Here is an 11,147-nt window from a genome sequence, read left to right on the forward strand (position 1 = left end):
GTTGTGGGAAATGTAATCTCCCCATACTGACAATGTCAAACCAACATTTAAACCCAAATGAAGGGCATGAATACAATAAAGCACTCATTCCATTTGAATAAAATGACTTAATCTGCTGTCAGTCTCTCTGTGAATTTCTCATACCATGCTAGCCCCTTCTGCGTCCACTATAATCACTTAAAAAACAGACAGACATTGTCTTTTAATTTCTGTCTGTAAAACATATTTAAACAACTAAATCCACAACAAAAAACTGGCCCAGAAGACAACATTGTTTGCTTGCTAGAGGGCATTTATAGTAATTGGTTAAACATGGTACAAAAAAGGATCAATTGTAACAGGCATTACCGAGAGGAAACATGGAACAAATTCAAAGTGGGGTGTGTGAAATCTCTCAAAGTCTTTTAAGTCAGACTCAGCACGCTGTTGTTGAAGCAAACAAGAAAGACTTAGTCGAATGGCTTACTGCCACATCGAAAACGAATCTCTGAGCTTCAGCCTACACTGTACACCACAAGATTCTGAATGTGAATATCATGGAAAATAAAGACAGATCCAAAACTTTAAATACAAACACCTGACCAGAAAACATGCACACCCCCACTTTATAAACTTCTACAATATAATATCCACTGACAGCAGGAAATGTGGTGTCTAGCCAGCCTTGCAGATGGGTATGTTTTACAAAGATCCTGGTCTCATTTAAAATTCATAATATTATTGGCACTTTTATTCATTCATTTTTAGGAACTGCTTAACCAGTTCAGTGTTGCAGTGGGCCTGGAGTCTACCTGGAGTCACGGGGCTCAAGGCAGTCTGCAAGAGTCTCCAGTCCGTCACAGGGCACCACACACTCACATTGATGGGTATGTATACCTGTCCAGTCCACCTAGGGAAATGCATTTGGGAAAAAAAACTGGGGCACCAGGAGGAAACCTATACTGACACTGGGAGAGCACACCTCAGAGTCACCCGAGGCAGGGCTCAGCCCCACAACCCCAGGACTCTGGAGCAGTGTGATGGAAGAACTACCTGTTGTGCCAATACACTGGATTTCATTAGCACAAAAAATCTATCTGGAGTGATCCTATGAACATCTGGAAGAGAACACAAAGAGATGTTACAGCTATTTAATGCATTTATTAAAAAGTAATATAAAGGTATTTACAATAGATTTCATTCTTATTGTTTTAAATACATTCTTATTGTGGGCACACAAGCATCGTGCAGCAAATGTATATAGTTTGTAGAGAGTATAAAATCTGAAGAGGATAGGACTCCTCTGCTGAGGAAAAAAAGACTCAGCTATGTTTAGACAACTCTGAATGAAAATATTCCATCAGGCCATTACTCAGCTGCTAAAACTAATCCCCAGGTTCGTTCAGTTACTATTAAACAGAGCTCCAAGCCAGGGGAAGAGGAAGAAGAAGAGGAAAAAAAAAAAGCAAAAGTCAAAAACTCAACAATAACAAATACTTAGGGAATATGAATGAAGTATTTATTTTTAGTGGCAAAAACAGACATGAAGATGATTTTTTTTGATAGCTGCAGAACTTTGCTGTGTTTGGAGTACAACCCTTTTCCCATGCTGGTTTGCCAGGGGTACAATATGGTGGGCAGCATGATGAGCAGAGTAATTACATGGTGCTTCTTTCATCAGCCAATCACAACAGTCCATGCCATCACTCTAACAATGACCTAAGAGTGTAGCCCATGGGCATTACTTTTAAACAGAGGAAAGGAAAAATGACTTGCACTGGAGCTGCACAGAACATCAAACAGAAGGTTACACATTTAAGCCCTGGCTTAAAGCATGGAATATTCTATGCTTTACTCTTAAAGGAAACAAACACATAATAAATACACTGACATTTAATTGTTGTGGTGTTTCTAATTTTATCATGTTTTCGGCTATTGATCCTGATGTCTTAGAGCAGTATATATTTATATTACAAAACAGGCTAAATCACCCTATTCATCTAGAACAGGGGTGGGCAATCTTATCCGCAAAGGGCCGGTGTGGCTGCTGGATTTAAGTCCATTCAGGCTCAAGCACACCTGATTTCACTCCTTTAATTAGTTGACTTGAGTAAAACAAATGATCATGTGACCTCCGGGTTGGTTGGAACAAAAACCAGCAGCCACACCGGCCCTTTGCGGATAAGATTGCCCACCCCTGATCTAGAACATGTATTGTGTGTTATCATATCAAATAAAAGGCACATGATATTGAGAGCTCCTCCACTCTTTCTGCACAGAACTGTGTTCTAAGCAGAACTTGTGCTCCTGCTCCAGGGCATTTCTGTCCTCACCCATGGATCAATAGACAGCCTAATTTCCATGATGCTGAGTTTCTTAATGCTCTACAGATTTGGTCTACTTATCAAAATAAATCAGCATTAATGAACATGACTGAGAAAGATAAGAACATTTTAGAAAATTTAAAAAAGATAAGAAGAATCTGACAGACTTCTCACAGATCCTCAGACTCAGTGCAAACAGAATCTGACACATGACCTATACTCTCACACACATCATACAGAGCAACTGACACACAGGTCTCCAGCTGCCCAATACATGTGTTAGGACAACACCAGAAAAAGTCCGGCCTTAATTCTGCTGAGCTCATACGTGAAAGCAGCTTCAGACATATCACACACACACCACACACAACTGTTTTTAATGCTGTATTATAGTTCTGTCAGTTTTACACTTACAGTATTTTGTACTGATTATCCTTTTAAAATGTATTAAATCTTAGACCCACAGGGTCTAAGAACATACTTTTTCTCCTTTCTTTATTTGTTTAATTAATATTATACAATATATATATATTAATATCTTAAATATTATATATAAGCTATGTTTTCACTTGCATTACGCATTAAATGAGGTGCAAATCTAAAATGGACAATTAAATCAGAACAAATCTAAAAAAACTGAGCTTGAAAATGGCCCTTTAAGCATGGGATATGATGCCCTTACATCTGTATAAACACAAGTGGACAGCAGAAATAAAAATAAACTATTTGAAAAATGTAGGAAAAGCATCCCTTAAATAGACTGTAACTTCCTCAAAATTCAACTTGTTTTGGTGGAGCTGTGTGCCGCTCCAATTCTCCTTAAATTTGCCCAATGTAGAGCATGAAATCATCACTGCAAGGCTTGTATTTATACTCAGAAAAAAGACCCAAACCTAAATAAACATCTATTTCCATTTATAATCTGCAAAGAATGTTTTGTATTCTGCAATATTCCAAGCTTTTTTTTGGTCAAACTCAATAGACAATAGTAACGAGCCCTTTTATATCTTGTAATGACTGTAATCATACCTTGTTAATTGTACCCCAGTTTAATCTAATCACTAGTTATAAGCCAACTAATCACCAGATGGAAGAGGTCTTCTGTGGCAGAGCATCATTTCCACACCTGGGTCCTTAACATTGTCTTTAATTCTTTGCCTTTCACAAAATGAATATCAGCAACTAAAACTAAAGAGGTTAGGAATGCAAGAACCCTGCACTGTTAAACAGCATTACCTCAGCAATGGTGCTAGGGGCATCTTGCTGGCTCTGTTCCTTAAGTTTTCAACATGACAAAATATTTACTTACAAGCAAAAACCTAAAAGTTTGGGAGAATATAACAACTAGAGCGGCAGTGGAAGAAAAATGTATGAGTCACCAAACAACAATGCACAGTTAAAAGAACGTCCACGTTTGTAGGGAACTGCATTTCTCTCTGGTTAATTTATGTTCAGAATCTAAATTGTTTTAAGGTGGAAAGTATGAAGTTAAAGGCTGAAGTTTATCTTGTCTGTAAGTATTTATTCAGTTTGTTGAGTTGTTTAATTTTGTAGCACTTTCATTGTGGACTCTTACTGTCATGCAGTTATCTCTCAGGAAATGTTAAGATATTTCCACCTTAAATAATCAGAAACAGGAAAAATAAGTCAATTTCACCCAGAGCTATGGAGCAGGAATAGAGTGAGAAGAATTGTGAATTTTATAAATATGTGTGGTTTTTTTTTTTATAACAATTGGGAATGTTGCTTTTAAGAATAACGCAAAGTCATGCTGAGTAAACGAGACATGTTTATTATTTAAACTATCACTTAAATAAAAAAGTGCATAGAAAATAAACATGATTAGAAATTTTCCTTTTTACAGTTATGTACAATTTTTTTTCCTCATTATACATTCATCCTTAAGTAGTTTGTGGTTTACTATTGTCACTGAATGGTCTTTCCTTCATTTCTATGATATGGGAGAACACTGATTGGGCAATTGATAACAAAGTAAAATAGTCAGCATAAACAAATGGGTCTCTCAGAGAGCTAAAGAGAAAGAGGAAGTGTGCATAAGACAAAAGGGCAAAGGCCTCAGAAGAGGAGGTGCAAGGGGGCAGCAACTTAACCTCTGTCTCTCCAGCTCAACATTTCACCACACAAAGCACAGCCCATCTCTACTATTGATAATACAGTTTGGTACAAAGGGTCGAAGCATAAAATTATAGACAGAGGTGCATTTCCCCTTTTCTTCGTCGGGGGCTGGGGGGGGTACATTACCTTATTTCCTGAATAAACAGTTGTTTAAACAGTTGCACAAAATAAATAAATAAGATGCTTATCATTACTGTTACACATTACAGAAGATCACATTTAAATTCAACTTAAGTTCAGACAAGAGAAAGAGGTATGGATAACACAATCGGGTAAAAGAAATTTCAATTGCTGTTTTCCTGACGTCCACAAACTCTGTTAAAAAATGTACAAAGAGTAAAATAAAAACTACAGCATTGAAACAAACAAATGGCTAACCTCAAAGTTTACAACCACTTTTTACAATTCCTCTTTTCTTTATATAAATATCACCCATCTCCTCCCTCCTGCTCAAACTCGCCACTCATCCCCTCCAACCACTCCCCAAAAAATTTATTAGAAAAAAAAAAAAAGACCCAAAAGAAAATCATAACTGCCATGCTCCATAGTAAGAGCACACACAGGCACATGAAAACTGGTACATAATGTCAATATTCAAAATGTTGCACATTACTCTAAACTGTATCTGTAACACAAAACCATTATAGATTACATTGAACATTGCTATTTACCATTATGAAACTGTTGTTTGCTACTGTAACTAAGTTGTCTGTCCATTCCGTATACTGTGTAGATATTGAAGTACATGTTACTATCCATACATATGTTTAGTTAAATATATTCATAATTTATGTAAGTATACATATATACTGAGCATAACAGGAGAAGGTGTGATACCACTGGTGTGGCATGGAAGAGTAAAGTCCATGAAACAACGGAACCGTCTGCTTCTGATAACACAGACTGAACACTTTACGTCACCAGGTTGTTGAGCATCTGAAGTCACACTGACATGATCATGTGGAGGAAAGTCTTTTACAAAGCCCTTAGGTTTAGTAATTAAATTACTAAAATCGTATTTTGTCAGACTGATGGAATGAAGGTTTGTTTTTTTTTCTTTTCTTTTTTTTTTTTTTTTTTAAACAAAGATTGCCATTTCAGTACAATCCTCGCCCACTGAAAATAAACATAAAGCTGTCCTGTAATGTCCCAGCCTTTCATGTTGGAACAATCGAAAAAAGAAAATGTGATAAAAATCAATCAAATTCAGAAATACATTCAACAAAGGCCTAGCTGCAGAGTTCAACCCGACCCTGTGCCGCACCCAGAGAGCCGGACTAAGAGGAACTCTATCCCTGAATTGATGGCAAGACCCACACTGCGAGGAGCCTAGCAAGAAGCTCCCAGCAAGTAGCTGCGGCAATTCCATCAAACCCATTAATGTATAAAATGATATCTGGAGAAGAGTAGCCAGTTGGGAATGATGTAAATCAAAACAAGTATTTCTCACTGGATCATCAGTGCCTTTGTCACACGTGACATGCTGAGTCTGATAAGGGTCTGGCTTTGGGGAGTCTGCAACTGCCTTAAAAGATAACAGAGTTAACATTATTAGACAACTCTACACAGAAAAAACTGGCCTTTTAGTGGCTCATTCTGAAAACAAGAGCCAGAGGTGCACACAGCAGCAAATTGAGAGTTTTGTCAGGAGGTATATACGCATCCCTAGCCTTCCTGCGATACCAATATGCTCAATCACACAATATCCCTTTAATACAACAACTCTATCCTAAATGAAAGATGATATTGCTTCATTAAGAAACCAATTCAAATAAAAACACATCAGGGTCAAATATTTATCCAATTATTAAAATCTTCTCAAGATATGCATTACAAATTTTTGCAGTATACTCCAGAGTAGCTATGACTCCTTCCTAAAAAAAGGCCACAGTACTGGCTATGCTCCCAAAGCATGTATCTTATAGTCTGTATCATTGATGACAAGTAATAGACAGGATGGAGTTTATCCATGAATAAAAAGATGGAACAAAAAAAAAATAAAAATTTCAAAAGAAGGCACCACACCTCTGTTATACAGATCTACAGGACAGGCAACTGTGGGAGGTCCCAATGTATCATAGCCATACATGTAACTATTCGGAAGTGTTGCTCTATGTGTGTGTGTACGCGCATATATATAAAGGAAAGACATTTACATTTTGCCCTAGGGGATGATAGGGAGGACTAAAACTGCTGAAAAAAGAAATGGTACAAATGAGCACATCATGTGCTTTGAATGGCTAGCTGGAACGTCCATGCAGTGCCAAGGCAACATGTGTCAAGCTGGGAAGAAGACTGATGTTCAGTGCACAAGATAGGGAGAATGAGGGCCTTCCTCCATTCCTCCAGATATAGTGCTTTAGAAAAAAGTTATCAAGGGCTAGCCTCCGTGGCAAATTCCTTGGGATAAACTGATATCTATGAAAATATTTTTACAATAATAAAATAGATGGAGTAAACTTTGGGACTTTCCAGTTGCTTAAATGAAAATTACTTCAGGCATCTTTTTTTAATATTCCTTTTTCTCCCCTTGAAACAGTTGCACTTTACTCAATAAATATCAAAGAGGGGCTTTTTGGGGGAAAAAGTACCATGTTCCTGTGTGTGATTTTAAGGCTGGCAATGGGGTTGGGGGACATGCCTTTTTAACAGATGAGCACATGGTTACAGCTTACTCTGAATATATAAAAAGACAGTGATTGGCAATGAGAGCTACTGGTGGACTGCACTCTATGGGATCAGCTACGGCTTCAGTCTTTGGATTATAAAAGAAAATAGAATGAATAAGAAAAAAGGAAATGAAGTCTACAAAAACACAGGAAAAACGAAAATGCAGCCCTATAAAAATGACCAAGCATTAGTGTTGTAAACCACTATCTCCTACAAAATGTTGGTAAAATAAATACAATGTCTTATTAAAAATATAAATACCATCATTAAGTGCTATTCACTAGTGAGTGCTTTTCAGTTTTTGTATAGAAAAATATACATATTATTTACATATCAAAAGAAATAATGACATTACCTGTCTACAAGAAAAAGACAGGAAAAAGCAAAAATTTTCAAATGACTCATCCCTAACAATGAGACAATATTTCCAAATCAACAAAGCATTTGGATGCCCTTGAGTTTAGTAAATCCTAACACCTTTCAACAGGCCTTAGAGCATGCACATACTAAGTTTCCTTAATACAACAGATTTCACTACAGTCAATCTAAATCACTATAAAAATGGATAGAAAATAAGCAATCCCACCCACCCTTAAATTTCTCTAGTCCCTTGGCTGTCAGTCCACCAGGGTCTCAACCCAGCCAGCCTCCAATCATCACTGCCCCAGGGGTTATTATTACTTCTTAACACAGCTTAGGTACAGTATACTCATAGTCCTGCTCATCTTTGTTCCAACAAAAACTGAAATATTTCTTTCGGTACAACGACTGCTCCCTCTAGTGTTCCATCAATCTAGGGACTCACAAAAATATATGTACAGTGTTTAAAATACATAGATACATCCCTCACATAACTAGAGGGACAAGGCTTTGATGTACATTCAGAAAGGGAGATGAGACTGTGCAGGTCAATCTAAGAAAAGGAGAATTATGGATCACTTGCAATTCGTCTATCAGAAAAAAAAACAGTGTATCTTTCCCTTAGAAAAATTGCACTTTGGTGTCAAATGAAACAATGTTGCAATTCCATCCAACTTCTTTCCCTCACATTCCATAGGCATGGGCAAGAAAGAATTGATATTACAAATTAGTCATTTTTTATAATAATCATTATGAAGAGAAAATGGAGCACAAAATTTGAAAGCAAGCAATGACACATTACTTTTTTCACTGGTAATTTGAGGGGTTATATTCACTGAAGGCAGACCTTTTCTTCATTGTTACTGCTCTTGACACCTTTCCTGAATCAACTTAGAGGCACAGTGCCATTATCCCACTGAAAACCTGAGGCTGTTTCAATAAATAACCATATCACTCAAAATAAACAATGTCAACTTTACATGAAAGATAGTTTCATTTGGGAGGAGAGGGTTCAGGCAAAAATATACATAAGAGAGGTGTTAATTGAGGAACTTGCGACACTTTTTGGCCCCACAGTTGCAAGGCAGCTTATTGCCTGGTTCCTCAATAGGGAACTTGTAATCATAGGTGAGTTCCTCGCCCCTGTAGATTTTCCGCACAGCAAAGATGACGATGTGCTTCTTGCCATCAATATTGACCACGCGGGAATAGCAGTTAGGCTCACAGGAGTGGTTGATAAACCGCGCTGCATTGCCATGCATGGTGGCATCTACCACCTCATAGTCATCGATACGAAACATGTAGCAGCCAATGCCCTGTTAATTGAAAATAATAATAAAATAATTACATTTTAAAAACTGCTGTCAGTAATTTTATATTCATAATACATTTGTTTTTTGTAAATATTACATGCAGTGTTTGACAGGAAGTTCTTTACCTTGCCATCATAGAATTTCTCCCGTTTATCAGTGAGGACAGAGCGAATAACATTACCGGAATACTCGATCACCATCTCACCAGCATCGATGTTCCTTTTGCAAAACAAACCTCGGCCATGTATGGCTGATCTATGAACAATAACAGAAGGGAACGATCTGAAAAAACTGCACCTGAACAAAACAGTACAGGACATATCACATTTAAAGAGTCAAAAAAGAAGCAAACCATGGTTTGTACCTATAGACGCCTACAGTCTCTCTAGATGATTTTCTCAAATTCTTCAGTCGTGCAGCCAGAGGCAGGTCCATGCAAGTTGCCCGTCTGTAATGGTAAAACAAGGAATATTGGAGGCTGAAGAACACTAAAATAATAAACAAAAAAAAGTCTAATTAAGGCAAATTGAGCCCAAAGACACACCGAGCAGATTTGAGTTGTATCTCTTCTTCATTATCCTCTCGAGGGTTGTATTCAGGAGATTGCCGATGCTTAGATGCCAGGAAATTGAACATATCCAACATTGACCGCCTTTACGAAAACATGATATAAAAATAATGAAATACATCAATAAAATTTGAACAAACTTTTGCATCCACTCAAAAGAACTGTTTTAAATAAAAGTTGTATTTCAACATGACTACATATACATTATAAAAGAAGGCCATGAAACTAGTATTGTTTACCTGTGGTGGACCTCAGCACGAGCAGATCCATGAGGATTAATAGGAGGTTCATCCAACTCCTCTGGCTTATGGAAGCGGAACCTGTAGTTTCTGCAGTACTTGGCACCATGTAGCTGCTCCAACAGAAAAACCACAGCATCATGGACAATTCCCAGCATTCGTAGCCCATTCACTCCTAAAAGAACAACAACAACAAAGAACAGAAACAATGTTTTGTAGGCACATACTTTGTACATGTAATACAGGCTGGAACATATTTTGTGAAATTTTAATGCTGTGTTCATGTGTCCTCACCATCAAAAGACAGCTCCTTGAGTTTAGCATTAGAGCGTGCCTCTTGGACTTTATCTGTCAGAGATTTCCAGGCCTCTGAAAACAGGCAACAAACATTTTATTAGGTTCAATAATATTTTGGATTCATTAAATTATTTAAAAAATCTTCATGAAAGTGGGTCCTATGGACTTAACTATCAAATGATTTGCTAACTGCTACTATAATCAAGTTGCCTGCCTTTATTCTAATAACTAATGACCCCATATGATTAACAATATATTTTTGTTAAATCCCACATGAGGGCGGCACGGTGGCACGACAGGTAGTGTTGCAGTCACACAGCTCCAGGGGCCTGGAGGTTGTGGGTTCGATACCCGCTCTGGGTGACTGTCTGTGAGGAGTTGGTGTGTTCTCCAGTGTCCGCGTGGGTTTCCTCCGGGTGCTCCGGTTTCCTCCCACAGTCCAAAAACACGCGTTGGTAGGTGGATTGGCAACTCAAAAGTGTCCATAGGTGTGAGTGAATGTGTGTGTGTTGCCCTGTGAAGGACTGGCGCCCCCTTTCAGGGTGTATTCCTGCCTTGCGACCAGTGATTCCAGGTAGGCTCTGGACCCACCACGACCCTGAACTGGATAAACGGTTACAGATAATGAATGAATGAATGAAAATCCCATATGACATCACTTCATGATTAATACATCATACCTTCAATGCTTTCACAACAGATCTTGAAGCCATCATCACTGCAGATTTCAAACAGGAGTCCTTTTTTGGGCTTGTAGTCTGATGAAGAGTTTTGCCCACCGTCCTTTTGATCAGGAGATGCCAACATAAGAGCAGTGGCTTCCTTCCCAATGCTCTGGCCTGTAAATAAAAGTGAACAGAAAATTAATGCTACCTCATGAAATTTAAATACCGGTACTCAAAAATCAAGAGTTCTGAGCACAAAAAAGTGAAAACACAATTAACGGAAAATAACGGAAAAATAAGTTTGTTGCCAAAAACTACAGCTACAACTCACCAGCAGTCTTGGGTTTTTCATCATGGGGTTCGATAGCCTTTTGTCTAAGAGCAGGTGAGTCACATGTTCTGGCAATAGAGTCACTGAAGTCAAGAAAAATTTTGTTTAGTTCAGATGACCACCATTAACATGAGATCGTAAGTTTCAGTTATAACACAATGAATGTGGGTACCTCTTTCTTGAACCCTTTTCATTAGGCATCCCTGTGTCCATCGGTTCAGGTTCTCTGGATAGACAGATCAGCAAAATTTTTATCTTTTTTTTT

At 37.9% G+C, this 11,147-nt stretch overlaps 1 protein-coding gene across 2 annotated transcripts in view; it reads right to left on the bottom strand.

Moving 5' to 3' along the window:
* Positions 1–4,468: 4,468 nt before the first annotated feature.
* kmt2a (lysine (K)-specific methyltransferase 2A) overlaps positions 4,469–11,147 on the bottom strand; it is a 35,056-nt gene continuing 28,377 nt past the window's right edge. For both annotated transcript variants that reach the window (XM_066662993.1, XM_066662982.1), the window contains exons 27-35: positions 11,055–11,108; positions 10,883–10,965; positions 10,567–10,725; positions 9,884–9,958; positions 9,590–9,764; positions 9,327–9,434; positions 9,147–9,230; positions 8,908–9,037; positions 4,469–8,785 (exon numbers count right to left, since the gene is read on the bottom strand). In XM_066662993.1, the coding sequence (XP_066519090.1) occupies positions 8,510–8,785; positions 8,908–9,037; positions 9,147–9,230; positions 9,327–9,434; positions 9,590–9,764; positions 9,884–9,958; positions 10,567–10,725; positions 10,883–10,965; positions 11,055–11,108 (1,144 nt within the window). In that variant the 3' untranslated portion in view covers positions 4,469–8,509. The remainder of the gene's footprint in view (positions 8,786–8,907; positions 9,038–9,146; positions 9,231–9,326; positions 9,435–9,589; positions 9,765–9,883; positions 9,959–10,566; positions 10,726–10,882; positions 10,966–11,054; positions 11,109–11,147) is intronic.

This window comes from Hoplias malabaricus, chromosome 1, assembly GCF_029633855.1.
Source record: "Hoplias malabaricus isolate fHopMal1 chromosome 1, fHopMal1.hap1, whole genome shotgun sequence".
Taxonomy (NCBI): domain Eukaryota; kingdom Metazoa; phylum Chordata; class Actinopteri; order Characiformes; family Erythrinidae; genus Hoplias; species Hoplias malabaricus.